This window comes from Quercus robur, chromosome 6 (assembly GCF_932294415.1).
Source record: "Quercus robur chromosome 6, dhQueRobu3.1, whole genome shotgun sequence".
In the NCBI taxonomy this organism is placed as follows: Eukaryota; Viridiplantae; Streptophyta; class Magnoliopsida; order Fagales; family Fagaceae; genus Quercus; species Quercus robur.
The window spans coordinates 39,887,938-39,907,792 of record NC_065539.1 but is presented as its reverse complement, the minus strand read 5'-3'; the positions used below and the strand labels follow the sequence as shown (position 1 = coordinate 39,907,792).

The 19,855-nt window shown below is 36.1% G+C and overlaps 1 protein-coding gene and 1 pseudogene across 1 annotated transcript; one reads left to right on the top strand and one right to left on the bottom strand.

Moving 5' to 3' along the window:
* Positions 1-5,007: 5,007 nt before the first annotated feature.
* On the bottom strand, positions 5,008-17,957 carry LOC126688720 (TNF receptor-associated factor homolog 1b-like; annotated as a pseudogene).
* Positions 15,767-17,153, top strand: LOC126688721 (uncharacterized mitochondrial protein AtMg00810-like). The gene is made up of 2 exons (XM_050383514.1): positions 15,767-15,865; positions 16,077-17,153. The coding sequence occupies exon 2, from the start codon at positions 16,109-16,111 to the stop codon at positions 16,976-16,978; it is 870 nt and encodes a 289-aa protein (XP_050239471.1). The 5' UTR covers positions 15,767-15,865; positions 16,077-16,108; the 3' UTR covers positions 16,979-17,153.
* Positions 17,958-19,855: the final 1,898 nt, after the last annotated feature.

Genomic DNA, 19,855 nt, shown 5'->3' with positions numbered 1-19,855 from the left:
GTGTAACGGGCGGTGTGTACAAGGCTCGAGAGCAAATTTACTACCGTATGGCTGACCGACGATTACTAGCGATTCTGGCTTCATGCAGGCGAGTTACAGCCTACAATCCGAACTGAGGACGGGTTTTTGGGGTTAACTCACCCTTGCGGGATCGCGACCTTTTGTCCCGGCCATTATAGCACGTGTGTCGCCCAGGGCATAAAGGGCATGATGAATTGACGTCATCCTTACCTTCCTCTGGCTTATCGGCAGCAATCTACTCAGGGTTCCAAACTCAGCAGTGGCAATTAAACACGAGGGTTGCACTCGTTGCGGGACTTAACTCAACACCTTACGACATGAGTTGTCGACAGCCATGCACCACATGTGTCCGCGTTCCCAAAGGCACCCCTTTCTTTCAAGAGGATTCGCAGCATGTTAAGCCCTGGTAAGGTTCTTCGCTTTGCATCGAATTAAACCACATGCTCTACTGCTTGTGTGGGCCCCTGTCAATTCCTTTGAGTTTCATTCTTGCGAACGTACTCCCCAAGCGGGATACTTAACCCGTTAGCTACAACACTGCATGGGTCGATACGCATAGCGCCTAGTATCCATCGTTTACGGATTTACAACATTATCGCAATAATTTCACAACAAATCTTTTGTGATAAGTTGTTACTGATTCTAATACGGGCTCAATACTGACATAACTTTTTTAAACACCAATAATAGTTTGTCACATAAGATTTGTTGTTAAAATGTTATAGATACTCCAAAATTTATTATGGCCTCCAAAACATACTCTTTAACATCTATTGTTAAAAATGTTATGGATATAACATTCATCTAAAATTAATTCTGGCTTCCAAAACATAATCATTAACCCTTTAAGCCAAAATGAAAAAGGCTTAAATAATATCAAGAAAAATTAGCACAAATAACAACAAAAATAACCCAAACAAAAACAAAACTAGACCAAACAACAAGTGAGCAAATTATTCAACAAAAGGCCTATTCAAAAAAATAAATAAATAAAATAAGAATACCTAATTTTTCAAATTTGTAATTTGTTCAACCCCTTATATAAAGATAATCTCCAATTTCATTTTTCCTTAAAAAGGGTATCAAGAGAAATATTGTGGTCATAAGTTCTCCTTGGCAGTGCCAATAGTTATGCTCTTTTTGGTTTTCGGTGGAAACAATTCTGCTTTTCTTGACTACTCTACTTATAGTTGTAGCAAATATCATTCGTCTCTCTCTCTCTCTCTCCATTTTTTTTTATCATTTTAGACTTTCTCTCACTTTATTACTCTCATCTCAGCATTCTCAGTACTCATTTTATCTCATATCAATTTTTTTCTCTCTCTTTGTTAGTAGAAAATCTTGTAATACTTCATGTATTTTTGTGTGATTTTTTTTGTGAACTTAATTATCAAGTTATCTTTTATTAAATTTTGTGTAATTTAAATTATTTAGTAACCCTCCTAAAAAAAATTCCTAGAGCAACCATTGTCCTCACTTCACTATTTGATTCATAGCATGAAACTACAAAACGCCACTCCATCAAAGCATAAACCAAACTATAGAATAAAAATGTTGCTCCTTTGCCGTTGCTAAAGCTTCAGCAATAAGCTTGGGTATTCAAGCTGCGTGCAGGGAGGGACTAACCAATGTCATCATGGAAAGTGATTCCTTGGAGTGTATTCTTAGGCTAGTAAATGATAAAAGAGTAATATCTTCTACCTTGCCCGAGTTTTGTTTCGTCTGGACTAGAAGAGAAGCCAAAAGTACTGCCCATGCTCTTGCAAAAGGGGCTCTTGTAGTTTTGTAGGCTTCGTTCCTTGGGGGAACTTGTCATTTAGTGTACGTTTGGATTGTCGTTTTTAGCAAATCTGTGTATTTGCGTTTTTTTTTTGGGTCCATGGATACTGTTCACAGACCAACAAAAGTCAACAAAACACAGTTTTATCTCTCTCTCTCTCTCTTTGGGTCCCACTGTACTATTCACACATTTAAAAATTATTTTGCTGTAGTGTTTTCAGCAAAAAGTTTTCAGTTTTCAGCAAATAAACGGTATCCAAACACACCCTTAGTATTATTTTAGCAACCATATCGTTAATTGGCAAATTTTTGAAATATTTTAGCAAACTAGCATCTCGAGCCTTAGAGGCTCGAGTTCAGTGAAGAAAATTGAGTTTTAGAGACTCGAGTTCCAAGCTGATGTGGAAAAATAATCCACATGGAACCCGAGTCTCTAAGACTCGAGTTCCATAGAGCTTACAAAGTAAGCATACAGCGTAAGATTACAAAGAAGAAGAAGAAGAAGAAGAAGAAGACCCATTGCAGGAACAAGCTCATACCCCAGCACGCACAAACCCATGGCAGGAACTCAAGTCTTTAGAAACTCAAGTTCCATGTGGATTTTTTCTTCCACATCAAACTGCCACAACTTGAAACTCGAGGCTCCGAAATTCAAGTTTCAGAGCCTCAAAATGCTAGTTTGCAAAATAGTTTTGCAAACTTGACAACTAAATAAATTGTTCTAAAAATAATGTTAAATAGTAAATTTTCTCCTGTTCCTTGTGCTGTATGTCCCCAATTTGTGCTTGTGTTTTAAGGGGGACTACTGTTTGTAGCCTCGTTGTTGTTTTTAATGAATCCTTTCGAGTATCAAAGAAAAAAGAAGAAGAGAGAAACCACGATGTCCCTAAATTTAGCTTTATGAACACAACACGGCATAGGCAAGGAGTTATGGGCATTTGGCAGTATACAATAATCAATTCCATTACAACTTTTTTATACGTTAGTTTTGACTTAAAGGTTTGAACAGTCAGATAATTCAATTAAAACTAATCAAACTACTGAACTCTTCTCCAATTTCCAAATATTTACTTTGTCTTGTTGGGCTGTACAGAAATGTTAGGGTACAGATACGTACTGACCCAATCAAGTGGGTACAGAACACAAACCCAACCAATCTAGTGGCCAGTGGGTATTCAACAATCACTACAAAATTATCATTCAAACCAATTAATATTCAATTTCTCAGCGTTGCATAATTAAACCAAGATTTAAGGTACTTTATTAGGAACAAAAATTTGTGGCAAATTTAAAATCTCCTAAAATACTGTATTGGGTTATGTTGAAAACTCTTTTTAAATCTTAAATACATTTGCATGCAACAATACAACTTGCATGATATATCACCCAATATAGGAAAAACTAATCATTAATATTAATTAAGGTGTTTGGTTTGAACATCACTCATAACTTAGTTTTCATAAGTCATAACTCAAACTCAATTTCCATAACTCATATCTCTAACTCTACTTTTTCACTCACTCTAGAAAATATTTGTTTGGTTTCATATCTTTAATTGCATATCTCATATCTCTAACAGACGCTGCTAAAGCTTAGAGGAATTTATGGAAATGTGTTTGGAAACTCAAAGTTCCGGAAAAGATAAAACACTTCCTATGGAAGTCCTGTACCAACTCGTTACCCACAGAGGATAATCTGATGAAAAGAACCATCTTACAAGAGAACGTATGTCACCTCTGCTTTGTTCATCCTGAGGATGTCAAGCATGCTCTGTGGGGTTGCTCTAAGGTCCGACAGGTATGGCAAAGGTGTTTTGGTTGGTTAGTTAACACTCAAGATGAGGAAGGCTCCTTATTAGACCTGGTTCAATTAGCCCAGACCAAGCCACGCCTGTTTCCACTGTTTGCAGTCACAGCGTGGACGATATGGCATCACCGGAATAAGTCCCGTCTCCAAGCAGCCACGCTACCTCTGGACAGACTTGCTGACTTCGCAGGAAAATATCTGCAAATTTATGCAAACAGGAATGTAAAGCAAATGCCACCCATGAGAAGTGTAGCATCAGCAGTCCGTTGGAGCCCACCATGCGGAAATCAAGTGAAAATAAACTTTGATGGTGCTCTGTTTGGAGAGTCGGACTGCGCAGGAATTGGTGTGGTGATTCGAAACTCGGAGGGTGTGGTAATGGCTGCCCTATCTGAAAAAATTGTGAAGCCACAAGTAGCGGAATTGGTAGAGATTTTGGCTGCTCAACGTGCAGTGCTTTTTTCTAGAGAATTGGGTTTCTACAATCCAGTTTTTGAAGGGGACTCGTCTACTGTTATCAAGTCCCTTCAGGATAGGATTGTGTCTCACGCCCAGGGAAGGCATATTTTAAAAGACATTTTGTCTCACTTAAACTCCTTTCAGAGTTGTTCCTTCTCTCATATTGGCAGGCAAGGAAATGCAGTAGCACATGTATTAGCCCAGAGAACTAGATTATCTTACCTCCAGAGGTCTGGATGGAGTTTGTTCCTCTAGATATCTCTTCTTTTGTACAGTTCGACCTTCAGGTTTAGTTTTATTGATAAATTATTTTCTTTCTCAAAAAAAAAAAAAAAAAAAAAAATTGCATATCTCATGTCCAAAACTCAAATAATGCAAAAAATGGTGGGACCCACTTAAAAAAGAGAAGATGCTTGAAAAGCAAAAATAAAATAAAATAAAGAGCTAGTTCCCAACTGTTACATACTGGTTTGATTTGACAATACACTCACGCAAGTCCCACTATGATTGAGTTATTTACAATAGTGTCATTGAAACACTTAACTCAAAATTTGGAAACATCCAAATTTCTCAGTAATTCAAACTCAAAATTTTGAGTTTGGAGTTAAGGAAACTCAACTCAAAAATCAATCCAAACGTTTTAAGTGGGAACCATGGTTTTTGAGTTTTGGATAATGAAAACTAAGTTATATAGGCAGGTACGATATGCTAGCTTGTTGCACAACCGTGTTGACCATCCAAAAAATAAAGGATCCTAAGCACAAGCAGTCAACTAGGCATAAGCAGTCAAGTTAAAAATCTGGTTAAAGCGTATTCCCCACATAATTAAGCACTTACATTTTGTTAATTTTTTAAACATTATTCATTACAAGGGATTAGCTTTTTTTCTTTTTTTTCTTTTTTTTTTGATAGGTAATAAGGGATTAGCTATATTGAAACCACTTCTACAGAGAAATAAATGTCACTGCATTGATAAACATTAACTGCAATGTCATCGTTTTTCCAGTAGAAAAGCATTGAACCATTGAAGTCACAAAACTCATATTCAATTGACCAAACTCTCTGGAGATTTAAGTTGTTTAAAAATATTAAAACCTTGTTTTCTCTGATTTCTTTTCCTTCTCAGCTGCTCCACGTTTTGCCTTCTGCTCACTTTCAGCAAGCCAAGATTCCTCTTCTTCACGGATGAGCTCCTCCTGCTTCTTCAATGCAACAGCTTCCTCGTAGGCAACCTCAATTTTATTGCTGCATGTACGGAGAAAAAAAATTTAGGGTATATACAGAAACAGACTAGCAAGTAAACAATTTCAGTACCCAATGGATTAAATCATCAAATAATTTACTCCCTCAGTACCACAAATTCTTGTTTGGACTATCACAAAATAAATGAAACTTTTTAAAAGAAAAGGTTTAATTTTCTATATTAAACTCGTCTTTTTCAAAAAAGCAAACAAGACTCTTATTAAAAGCCATGCCACCTCTATTATAAAATAAAGGACATTTTAGGAAGATCACCATATGTAAAAATATAAATTGGAGTTGTTCATGTTGGTTACTGATTTAATCATTTTTACATTCATGTTGGTTACACACACAGGGAAAGAGTTTGAACATCTTAGAAGCAAAAGTACAGTTTTTCTTTATTGGTGAAGAAGCAATAGTATGGTATCAAATGAACAACCTAAAAATATGGGCAAGGACAAATATCTCCACGGTTCTGTGGCCCAATTCTGTAAGACGCCTTTCATCACACTGAAAAGAATCTTTGTTGAAGTCCTCTCCAGCGTTTCCATCCTGTAAATAAAGGTAAAGGGTTGCTCAGTCATCCAAAGATTACGAGTGCCACTGGAATTCTTGTGGTCAGTACTTCATTTTTAATTTTTAATTCTGATTGTACACTTTGGGAACAGTAGTACTGTACACTTCATTTCTTCATGTTCTCTTTCATTCTCAATAAATTATTACTTAACATTGAAAAAAAGTTATAGGGTGGGTGATCATAAAATTAGTCTCAAAAACTCTATTTTTTTCTTCTCTCTATCTCTATGCAGGGTTATACATTATTAATTCGTATTTAGAGAGAGAGAGAGAGAGAGAGAGAAGAAAATAAATTAATTGCAAAAGAAAACCAAAACCTACCCAACATTCAAGCTCATGTTAATCAGCCATACACAACTCCACAATTACAAAAGAAGTTCTGACACAAAACATAGTTTCAGCAACTCACCTTTGTACGATTCTGTGGACCCTTATCATCTTTTGGAGGCAACAGATCCATGGCAGCCCTCTCAAGTAACAATAAGACATCATCAACTAATACAAACATGTTTTTGTCCACAAGAACCATGGGGGCTGGCATTACTTCAGCCTCCAACAATTTCAGCCTCCCTTTCTTATACATAGTATGGTCTTTAAGAGCCTTTAATCCACTATAGAAGGAATCCATTACCAAAGTAGATGTGATTTCCTTCTCTATAAAGAAGTGCTTCACAACTGCTTTTAGAATCACATCTATCTTCTCCCTGGACATTTGATGCCTAGCATTTTGGTCAATTCCCAACCAGAAGGTACAGAAACTGTAACAATAACAAAAGATCTGTTTTAAAAAAAATTAGACTGAACAGAAATGTAACTAAAGTTGATAATTAGTAGCCACCACAACATATAAGCATTATCCAGGGAAGGGGGATTAATAATATTATTAAGGTAGACTTTGAATTATATTCAACAAAACAAGAAGACACATATACATATGCCAAAACACATTGAAAACACACAGCAGAAGCAACACGATGGCATATCCATGGGCATAAGAACCAAACGATCATTTCATGAGAAAGCCTTGAAAACACCATATCCTCAAAACTGATATGTTGAGTAATTAACACTTATATTCAGAGTTCTAGACCATATTTGATGAAGGTAAACACACAATACCTTGACCACCTTGCTTTATCGTATATCAACTTCCCAAGCTTGCTTCTTTTTTCTTCCAAAAATTGCCGGTAATTCCGTTCCACATTTGTTAGTTATACTGGAACAAGTTCTCTCCTATACTGACAATCAAGGCAACGAAGAGGCCTTTCTGCTCTCTCCCTACAAACCAGAAGCCAAAAATAAATGCTTATAAAATATGAATAACTACCACAAATTGAACATAGAAGGTAATATGAACAACAAACCCACTCAATTACACCTCAAAATCCATAATTAAGCAAACAGGTCTCGAAAGGGAAATGACTCGGGGGTCAAACCTCATATGTACAATCAGGACAAGACCCCATCCACTTGATTCATTTATATCCATATAACCCTTTGTGTTTATCATTGTGAACACAAAGCTTTCTTTCTTTATCAATAAAAATGCATTACTTACCTATAAAAAAATAATAAATATAAGAGATCCCAATGAAAGAGTAACACCTTCCAAATCAACTTAGATGAACACAATTTTCATTCTTTATCAATTAAAATGCATTAATTAACTATAAAAAATAAATAAATAAATAAAAGAGATCCCAATGAACGAGTAACACCTTTCAGATCAACTTAGATTGAAAGTGCAAGCAAAATCAATTATAGAATTTATTATTTATGAAGACAGACATACCTCAATAATAATTCCAAAGTAAAGCTTAACGTCTTCAACAGCGCATCATCTTAAAATAAATAATATTATATTTCACTCACATTGGTACATGCATAATGTCTAGTTTAAACTAATTTCTTGCCATGGGAAGGTGATGTATAACAGAGAAGGTTCAGTAAGCAAATCAAAAATTCAAAATGAATGAATTAAAGATGTATGCAAGTGCCACGCGGAGGAAATGCGACTAGGAACTCGAGGGAGGAGGAAACACAACTAGGTGGAGAGGCAGACAAAGAAGGCCCAATTGACAATCCATGATTGCAAGTTGCAACCCACAGCCGAGAGGACCTATTAAGCCATATCAATGAAGATCAGCTCTAATACTGAACCAAACAACCTTCAGCAAGTGTTTTCTTTCTTTCTTTGCAAAAAGACTGCTCCATGTACAATGGACACAAAGGAGTCTAAGGAATACAAGAGAATAAATTTATATACATAGAGACAACAACTCTATAAACTTAGGTAGGGAAGTGGTAAAAATGAATCCCCATGCTCGATACCAATCAAATAAAGAACCACTAAACAAAGCTGACAATTGGGTTCTTGTTGTTTCAATATCTTCAAACACTCAGCAAGTGTTTTCTTTTTCCTTTTTAAAATTGAAAATAGTTTTTAAATAGGCTACTAAACAGCCCTCAAATACTCCAAATAGGACAAGCATACATCACCATGACAGAGTTGAACAAAAAAGGAATACTATCCTAAAAAGAATCATTCATCTGCAATATCAAAATGTCATAAAGAAGTATAAATACCAATCAAAATGTCAAAAAATGAATCATTGTTGTATCAAACGCTAATGGAAAAAGATTTATGAATCAACCTGATGACTTGAACTTGTGCCTTTATTATAAGAGTGTCAGCATCAATAAACCCATCTGGCAAATTTGTCAGATCCATGATTTTTTTCCACCCCCAGTCATGCTTTTTCTTCTGGAATCGATGCAATGTATCTGTAAAATTTTCATTTACTCACTTGCAATAATGCGAAAGAATAACTTCATACAACTATTAACCAGTAATTAAGCAAGCAACCAAAACATTTAGATTTCTTTGGATCTTTATTCACAACGGCTATAGTGAACTGTGCCAGATGGCTCCAGCCTGTTTCACAAACAAAAGAAAGCTACATGATTACAACCACATAACCAAGAATAATAACCACCAGAAAATTCCAAACTTTTTTAATATATCAAACCTGGAAGTAGTTTTTCATGATTAGCAACACACAGAAACAAAGAGAGATGATGGCAGACATCACATCCTTGGGGATAAATTAAAATGTACCTGCCATAAACAGCAGAATGCTTACGTCAAGAAGACTAAACGATCTGACAATATTAATGTAATTAAGAGTTTTGCAATATATGTTCTTCTATATTACTGTATTTACCAAACCCTACAAATTGCTGCAACTAGCAAGGACACGGACACATTTATTATTGTTTAATACTAATTCACATTACTGAGGATGAAGACTTTTGAAAAATGAACATGTGATGTAGCTTCATTGTGATGGGTACAAATAATAATGTGATATATCTACATCGAAGTAATACAAATCATCTACATCCAAAAACAGGTGTTTCATTCTAGCATGAATATTAATTAAGATTAAAAGAAAAGGAAAAAATATAAACCCAATTTACAAATAGGAAGAAATTATCCACTAGTGACATTATTATAATTAAATAATCATTCTCTGTGATTAATAGTAAAAATTGAAGGAGTATTTATCTGGAAGGTCTATCACTAAGGCTTCATTTGGTTGGAGGGATGGAAAAGTGGAGAGATGGCAAACTTTTTTATTTGATTGGAAAGAAAAATGGCAGGATGACAGTCATCATTTGACCGGGGATACATTAAAATGTACCTGCCATAAAGAGCAGAATGCTTAGGTCAAGACTAAATGGTCTGGAAATTTTAATGTAATTAAGCGTTTTGCAATATATGTTCTTCTATATTATTGAATTTACCAAACCCTAAGAATGCTTAGGTCAAGACTAAATGGTCTGGAAATTTTAACGTAATTAAGGGTTTTGCAATCTATGTTCTTCTGTATTACTGTATTTACCAAACCCTAAGAATTGTAGCAAGAACACAGAAACAATTATCATTGTTCTATACCACATCCACCTTATATTACAGAGGATGCAGACTTTGAAAAACGAACATATGTAGCTTCATTGTGATGGGTGATAGATAATAATTTCATATACAACATCAAAGTAATACATGTCTTCAACATGCACAAACAGGTTTTTCAGGACTGCATACATTTTAATTCAGATTAAAAGAAAAGGAAAAGGAAAAAAATAAACCCAATTTTTTACAAAATAGGAAGAACTTATCTAATGGTGACACCATTCTTATAATTAAATAATTATTCTCTGCAATTAATTGTAAAAATTGTAGGAGTATATATGGAAGGATTTCAAATTTTCCACTGTGACATTCATCACTTTTGATGAATGATAAGTCGCCTGCAATGTGACATAAAAATGATCTCATGGTATCTCTCTCCGTTGGACTGGATGTTATAAAATTTAGAGATGCATATAAAGGAAATTAAGAAAAAAATTCAAATGAGTTTCAGAGACGATGAAACTGCCTGATGCATATTAATGTTAAGCATGTGTACTTATATGCATACAAGGTACGCATAAAGTACATAAACCAATGTAGAAATGCTTATATACACGTATGCAAATTCATAGTATATTTCTAAGCATATTTGTACACTTCACAATTATATGAAAAAAATAAAGTAAAAAAAAGTATGACAAAAGACATATTCCAGGGCTTGTACCATTTATGGCCGCCAACCTCAAATTGATTACTACAAAGTTCTCTTTTTTTTAACTCTGAAAATTTCTCCACCCTCCACGTATATTTTCCATACAACTCAGAAGGTTTTGGCCCTATTAAAGACGTGAACAATTAATTATATAATGGTTTGATCAAAGAAAAGAACAAGCAGAAGTAATAACAAACTTCAGTAAGATGGCTTAATAACAATACATTTGACAAATACCAGAAACTTAACATTCACAAGATAGTGATGTGGACAAGAAAGAGTTCAAGGAAAAATAAGATTATATATACAAAGATTCAACATTTGTGATTTAGCCAGCTTTATTGTGTTTGGGAACAGATTATAAGCCAGCTTTTGCTTTTTAGCTTTCATGTACAGTTTTTTAAAACCTCATTTTTTCAAAGTGCAAGTATATTTTAATGCACTTTCAAAAAAAAAGCTAAATAAGTTGTTCTCAAACAAACAGTTAATTAAGTTGCACTAGAATAAGGGCAAGTTGATGATTTCCAGAAATTTGGAATGGGCTGTCTTTGGCTACACTAAAGGCCCATGAGTCTTATTTTATGTTTTGAGTCCTTTTCCTATATGGTGTAGAAGTTATTAAGTCTTTTTTTATTTGTTATTAGTATTCCTAATCATTCTAGGAATATGTTATATCAAGTTCTAGTCCTTCATGGAAAGGATTTAATTAACAAGATCCTACATTAATACTTTATTGTAGTCAATATTATTCATAGTGAGATTAATTAAATAAAATACGAGCAGCTTATTTTTAAGTTTTGAGGGTGTGATTGTCTTCTCCTACGTAAATGTGATTACCTAGTGTTTTATTTATTTTGTTTTCTATTTTATTCCCTATTTCTGCCCTAAACAGCCATCAAGATTTACTCTTTTCTAACCTAAAACCCTTAAACACCAATCTTTATTCAAGAACCCTCCAAAAACTCATCTAGAAATTTGTTGTAGTGTTAAATTCCTAAAGATCTTACATCAGATAACATCACCAACTTTATAAATTGTGTTTTACCAATAATTGAATTGGAAGTGTATTGTGAGTAATAAGCTTCAGCTAAGACGGTAAAAACCAACCAAAGAGAAAATAAAGTATTTGAATAATTACTAATTACTCACTTGAGGTTAGGCCCGAATTCACTTAATCTACCCATGGTTTGAAAATTGTTACTTTACCCAGCTGAGATTAGCTCCTTTATGTAGCACCCACCTCATCAATTTCACCATTAAAAACATAAAAATCAAGATGCAAAAGGGATATTTGTAAAAATTGTTATTCTTTTGTTCAAGAACTTCACAGAGAACACATCACCACAATCACAAGAGCAAATTCACCACCAGAAGAAAAAATAAAAAAAAATCCACAAAAAATCGCAAGATGAACTACTGCTTCACCTCCAGATTGTTCAATATAAATACTCAAAATTTTAAGCCGAGAAAACAATTGCACCACCACCCTACTTAACCTAGTTCACAAAGTTATAATCCTTTGTAGAACACCTTGATTCTGCTAAAACGAATTTTAATCTAGATTTTTAACCTTTAAAAAAAAAAAAAAACTTTTTATAATATTTTCTTTTATTTCAAAGTTAGATTCCTTTTCTTTTGCCTAGGCAATCAAACAGCGGCAAAACAAAAGTGAAATTACTCGCCGTATACTTTTTCATCAATGTAGGTCAAGCCCCATTTATTTTGTTTTGAGAAGATGCAAGATGAAGTAAAGAAAAAAAATGCTATAATATACCTTTAGATTGCTTAATTGATTGCCCTTTTGAAGGGATTTTATTTTATTTTTTTACTTTTTTACATTATGCATATTTGATTATAGAAACATTGAATTACTAATTAGTTAATTATAAAATAAATCATATATGTTTAAATTACTTCTTATTACACCTTTTCTGTTGTACCGTTGACAAGCCATTAGTTTCACAACTTCAACAATAGCAAAATGGTTTGACTATTTCAGTCCGTTTGTATATGTAGATATGGTTGAGAGTGTTAACGTGTATTGTGTTATGGGCTTTAGGCCCAATTAGGTTACTTGTATAGCACACTTGTACTTGTACTACACTCTACTTGTACTGCACACATATGCCTCCTATATAAAGGCAGTGATGTATATTCTTTTATTCAAGAAATACAATACAATCATTCAGTATTTCTAACATGGTATCAGAGCCACTGCTCTGACCTTTTCTTAGCAGTCTTGTCTTCATTAGTGTGAATTCTTTTTAACAACGCTTCCGCTATCACACTGCCGCCGCAGCCTCTCGCTGTTGAACTTCCGACATCATCCAGTCGTCGTCCTTGGGTTCCGGACCTGCAGCCGCCGTCGTTAAGGAGTTTCACACTACACAGACCACTGCTCTTTGCATCGCCGCTGCAATTATTGCTCCGATTACGTTTTTGAAGGTACCACTGAGATCGTCCAGCGCCGATCTACACACTCGTGGAAGCCTCGTCGCCATCGGAGACTGCACGCGCCCCCAAGCGCCGTTCAAAGTTGCTGTTCCGCCGATCACGCGCCACACGCGCCATCACGCGCCACAGCTTCTTTTCACGCGCCGACCACGCGCCGTCACGTGCCATCACACGCCTCCACGCGCCACATCTTCTTTTCACGCTCCGACCACTCGCCGTCACGCGCCTCCACGCGCTTCCACGCGTCGTCACGCGCCGTCACGTGCATCAACGGCCTCGCTGACGTCATCGCTGACGTCAGCCTTAACAGCTTGCTGACGTCACTACTTGCGTCATCCGCTGACGTCACCTTCTGATCTGGATTTGACCGTTGACTTTCAGGTTGACCGTTGACTTTGACTGGCCGTTGACCGTTGACCGTTGACTTTTCCAGGATTGACTTTTTTAGTCCAGGTTCTCCTTACCCATTTTTTCGCGTAGATTTCATTTTTGCAGTCTATTTTTGCATATTTTGCTTCAAAATGAAGAATAAGGACAAGTCTTCTTCCTCTTGCAACAATCGTCGCCGACAATCCAACAAACGTTTTTGCAATTTTTGCAAACGTTTTGGCCATAATATTGAGACTTGCTATCAACGCAACAAATCAGCTGTTTCCATCTCTGCTGCTACTGTTGCTAACACTGAGAGTGTCCAACCTATGGCTCCCGTCTCTGCAAAGTCTCAGTCTTCTGGATCCACTTTCACCATTTCCAGAGATGACCTTATAAATATCATCGCCAATGTCATTCGTATGGTTGGTAATGCATCTTATTCCTCTTCTCTCTCAGCTTTATCTGGTATGTCTCCTACCTCTTGGTTTATGGATTCTGCTTGTTGCAATCACATGACACCTCACTCGTCCTTATTTTTTGACCATAAACCTGCACCGCACCCTCTTAATATTCGCACAGCAAATGGTTCCACAATGTCTGGTCATAGTATAGGTTCCGTTGCGACCTCCAATCTCTCAGTTCCTGGAGTCTTTAATGTTCCTGACCTTTCTTATAATTTATTTTCTGTTGGACAATTAGCTGAGTTGGGTTATCGCATTATCTTTGATTATTCTGGGTGTATTGTGCAGGATCCGAGGACGGGACAGGAGCTTAGGACTGGTCCCAGAGTTGGGCGTATGTTTCCCGTGGACAACCTTCGTCTTCCACTTGTTGCTCCAGTTTCTGTTGCTGCAGCTGCTATTGCTTCTTCAATTCCTTCCCTTGCACTTTGGCATGCTCGACTTGGTCATGCATCTTCCTCTCGGGTACAACAATTAGCTTCTAGAGGTTTGTTAGGTTCAGTGTCTACAAAAAATTTTGATTGTGTTTCGTGCCAATTAGGAAAACAACCAGCTTTGCCTTTCAATACTAGTGAATCAATATCCACTGATATCTTTGACCTTATTCATTCTGATGTTTGGGGCCCTTCTTCTGTCTCTAGTATTGGTGGATCTCGATATTTTGTTGTCTTTGTTGATGATTACTCTCGCTATAGCTGGATTTTTAATATGAAACATCGTTCTGAATTATTGCAAGTATATTCTAATTTTGCAAAAATGGTTGAAACTCAGTTTTCCAAACGCATCAAAATTTTTCGATCTGATAATGCTCTTGAATATACTCAATATGCTTTCCAAGCTGTTTTGCATTCCTATGGCACTGTTCATCAACTAACTTGTCCAGGTACCTCTCAGCAAAATGGTAGAGCCGAACGGAAACTTCGTCATATTCTTGACACTGTTCGTGCTCTTCTTCTCTCTGCCAAAGTTCCTGCTCCTTTTTGGGGTGAAGCTGCTCTTCATGCTGTTCATACTATTAATCGCATTCCGAGTCCGGTTATCCAAAATCAAACTCCATATGAGCGCCTTTTTGGGTCATGTCCAGACTATCACCACCTTCGCTCCTTTGGTTCTGCTTGTTTCGTTCTTCTTCAGCCACATGAGCATAACAAACTTGAGCCTCGGTCAAGGCTTTGTTGTTTTCTTGTCTATGGCGAAACTCAAAAGGGGTATCGGTGTTATGACCCTGTCTCTCATCGTCTTCGTATTTCTCGCAATGTTGTCTTTTGGGAACATCGCCTCTTTGTCGAGCTCTCTCACTTTCGTGCCTCCCTATCTTCCTCTTCTGTTTTAGATCTTTTTCCAGATGAGGCACATATTCCTTCTGTAGCTGCTCCTGATCCTCCTGTAATTGCTCCTGATTCTCTTGTAGACTTCTCTGTCCAACCACCAGATATCACTGATCCCTTTCCTAGTTCACCCTTTAATGAACAGGTGGAAGATGAACAGGTTGAAGACGAGCTACCCAACCCCAACCCTGAGCTTGGGTCCCCTGCTCCTGCTCCGCCTGAAGATCTTGCACAAGACATTCCACCTCGTCACTCAACTCGAGTAAGATCTATTCCTACACATTTACTTGACTATCATTGTTACACTGCTCTTGCTACATTACATGAGCCTCACACCTATCGTGAGGCTTCCACTGACCCTTTATGGCAGATTGTAATGAAAGAGGAACTTGATGCATTATCTAAAAACCATACTTGGGATTTGGTGACACTCCCTCCCGGGAAATCTGTGGTTGGTTGTAAGTGGATCTACAAGATTAAGACTCGCTCTGATGGGTCCATTGAGCGCTACAAAGCTCGTCTTGTTGCAAAAGGCTTTACACAGGAGTATGGGATTGATTATGAAGAGACCTTTGCTCCGGTTGCTCGTATCTCATCTGTCCGTGCCCTCTTAGCTGTTGCTGCTGCCCGTAAATGGGATCTTTTTCAGATGGATGTCAAAAATGCATTCCTTAATGGGGATTTACATGAAGAAGTTTATATGCAACCTCCTCCTGGTCTCTCTGTTGACTCAAACAAGGTTTGTTACCTTCGACGTGCACTTTATGGCCTTAAACAAGCTCCACGAGCTTGGTTTGCCAAATTCAGCTCTACCATCTCTCATTTGGGTTACATGGCCAGTCATTATGATTCTGCCTTATTTCTTCGTCGCACTGACAAAGGCACTATTTTACTTCTCCTGTATGTGGATGATATGATCATAACTGGTGATAACCTCAGTGGCATTCAAGAACTCAAGGATTTTCTTAGTCAGCAATTTGAGATGAAAGATCTTGGACATCTCAGCTACTTCTTGGGTCTTGAAATCACTCATTCTACTGATGGACTTTATCTTACTCAAGCTAAGTATGCTTCTGAGCTCTTGTCTCGAGCTGGACTCACTGATAGCAAGACTGTTGACACTCCAGTTGAGCTTAATGCGCATCTGACTCCCTCAGGGGGGAAACCATTGTCCAATCCCTCTCTTTACAGACGATTGGTTGGCAGCCTAGTTTATCTCACAGTTACTCGTCTAGACATCTCCTATGCTGTTCATCAGGTGAGCCAGTATCTGTCTGCTCCACGATCAACTCACTATGCTGCTGTTCTGCGCATTCTTCGATACTTGAAGGGCACCCTCTTTCATGGCCTTTTCTACTCAGCTCAGTCTCCTCTTGTACTCCGTGCATTCTCTGATGCTGATTGGGCAGGAGATCCTACTGATCGCAGGTCTACTACAGGTTACTGTTTTCTCCTTGGTTCTTCTTTGATTTCTTGGCGAAGCAAGAAACAAACCTTTGTGGCCCGCTCCAGTACTGAAGCAGAATATCGTGCTCTTGCTGATACCACATCTGAGCTCCTTTGGCTACGATGGCTCCTTAAGGATTTAGGTGTGTCCACCTCCTCTGCTACTCCCCTTTATTGTGACAACCAGAGTGCCATTCATATTGCTCATAATGATGTCTTTCATGAACGGACTAAACACATCGAGATTGATTGTCATTTTATCCGTTATCATCTTGTCCATGGTGCTCTTAAGCTTTTCTCCGTCTCCTCCAAAGATCAACTTGCAGATATCTTCACCAAGTCACTTCCTAAGGGACGCACTCGTGATTTGGTTGACAACCTCAAGTTGGTCTCACATCCACCTTGAGTTTGAGGGGGGCTGTTAACGTGTATTGTGTTATGGGCTTTAGGCCCAATTAGGTTACTTGTATAGCACACTTGTACTTGTACTACACTCTACTTGTACTGCACACATATGCCTCCTATATAAAGGCAGTGATGTATATTCTTTTATTCAAGAAATACAATACAATCATTCAGTATTTCTAACAGAGAGGAATAAGTGTATAATGGATCAAAAAGCATACCTTCTTCATTATCATCATCAGTTTCCCAGTCAAGTGGTGATGTCGATGGGGTTCCACTTTCCACCAATGCTTCCCCAGATTGACCATGCTGCCCGCTTGAAAATCCCTCCATGGACCTTCCCACTCCAGTCTCCCCCACACTCATAAATTTGCTCACTAGACACGAATAAAGCCAACAATAGAACAATCAATATTGCATCTCAAACCACACTTTGCATGACGACAACATAACAGTACACCATTCATTCACAATGATGCCAGAAAACAACAACCAAGCTTAGATGTATATACCCAAGGCTCATAGATTGCCAATTCTACAATACAACCAACTTGAAAATTTCTGTTTGGTTACTGGGAATGTATTAATAGAAAAGAAATTGAAATTAAATTAATTCATGTTTCACAAACTGGGACATTAAGGAACCAAAACCTTCACTCCAATAGATTAGTTAGCTCTGTTCTTTTTCCCAAAAAAAAAAAATGATAATTTAAAAAACTTCAGTTTCTTCTCCATTTCCTCAATTTTCTATACAACCAAACAAAGCCTCAACAAAAACCCAACCTCGTGAAAGACCAAATAACACTAGACCCTGAATTCAAAAGTAAATAAAAAAATTCAAAATCAAATGGAATAAAAATCAAATGCAATTAAACTGTCAATGAAATTAATCCCTAAAACCCAAAAAATAAAATACAAAAGGAATTGATAAGACATGGAAAATGAAATTCAAAAGGACAATCGCATAGATCGAGTGCGTGTACAACCTGGAATCGAAAACCAGAGCTTTGTCAAGCCGTACCGGCTTTACAGTTAATCTATACTACTATTAAGGATCCGTTGGGAATTTTATTTTTTCTTTTCAAAAATGCCCATACCCCCCGGACGTGATAAAACTAAACTATGATCGGATAAAAATATAAACTCCCCTGAAATATTGACTAAAAAATGTATCCATCTTACTATTGATTTTTAAATTACTTTATCCACTTATAAATTTAGTTTAAAACACTAATATTAATATTACTATTTTTATGTGTGTTCTAATAAATATTACTTTTTTTATAAATTAATAAGTATTACTGTTTACTCAAAAAAAAAATGTTTATCTCACATTAGTTGTGTATATCTAGTGTCCGCTGTTTATAACCCTAGTCTACAACTACAAAAGTTAGATCTTTTTGTAGTTGTACTCTAATTAAATAATATATTACAAACCCAGTTTAAAATACTAATATTATTATTTTCGTGTGTATTCAGATAAGTATTATTGTTTACTAAATAAAAATTATATATATAAAATAAAAACACAGTTTTTTTTCAATTAAAAAAAAAAAAGTCTCATCTATGAGGCTAGTTGTTGCCTACGCACGTTGTCGGCACACCTTTGTTTTTGCTTTGGTGTGTTGATAACTTAAATATGTTGGGATTTATAGTCTGTTTGGATAGAGGGGAGGGAGAGAAGTGTAAAATAGAGCAGAATTGATCCAAAATTAATTTATTTTTAGTCAATTCTACTCTATCTTTCCTCCCTTTTCTCAATCAAAACAGACCCATAGGATTTTCTATTTATAGAGAAGTCCCAATGAAAACTGGGTTTTGGCCTTTGGGGGAATATTTCAAGGGCTTACTTGAACTTATAAATTCAATTTCTAACTTTTATGTACAGTTTCTTAAAAACCTTACTTTTTCTCTTCTATTTTTTTTAGTACACTCATACTTTAGTATGCTTTTAACAAAAAAATCTTCAAAAAAAAAGCTAAATAACATGTTCCCTAACGAACACCTATTTAGGCTATGTTTGGTAACTATTTTTGTTTTATGTTTTCAATTTCTTATTTTTAAGGGGAAAAAAAAAAACAATTTTCTTGTACACATTTGGTTGGTTGAAAAGGAAAAAAAAAAGATTTTTTATAAATAAAAAAACATAAAATTTGTTTGCTAACTATTTTTTAGAAAGTTTTAATTTTTTTTTTTTTTAAGTATTTGTGGATGCCCTTAAGCGGAGGGAAAGTTGCAGTGAGTTATTTGTTTTTCAACAATAATCATTGCTTTTCCTGACTTTTTCCACATTGGGTGCTTTGCGACATGTTAAATTCGTGTTGTTAGAGTGAGGTGTGTGTAAATTTCTTTACTTATTTTATTTTAAGGAGTCACCATCAACTATTGATTTTGCTTTAAGTGTGATTGGTAACCTATTTGTCTAATTTATTTTAATTACCTAATAAACTAAAAAACCAATTTTAAGGGTTATTAAATTAATTAAGGTAACCAAAGTCTCGAACCAAAGATTCCTATACTCGAAAGTTTGATTACGGGAGGGGAAGAGGTTAGGCACCCCACTGTTCATATATTCAAAGGATAGTACCTCATTTTAATACAATCACAATGTTCACATTTTAGAAAAATAAATTAAATACTTGGCATTTGTTTTTTGAAAGAATTTTTGTACAAGCAATACATATACATAAAATGTGAATATCTTATTTACATATATAAGTAGCATGTGATATTATTTGCAAAGAATATGCACAAACAAACATGTGAATATATACTTAAATATCACGTAAAAACTGTTTATTATGTTGCAAGAAATAATATATAGCTAGCATGCAAGCACTATTTACCGTGTATCTAGCATGCGAATATATACTTACAA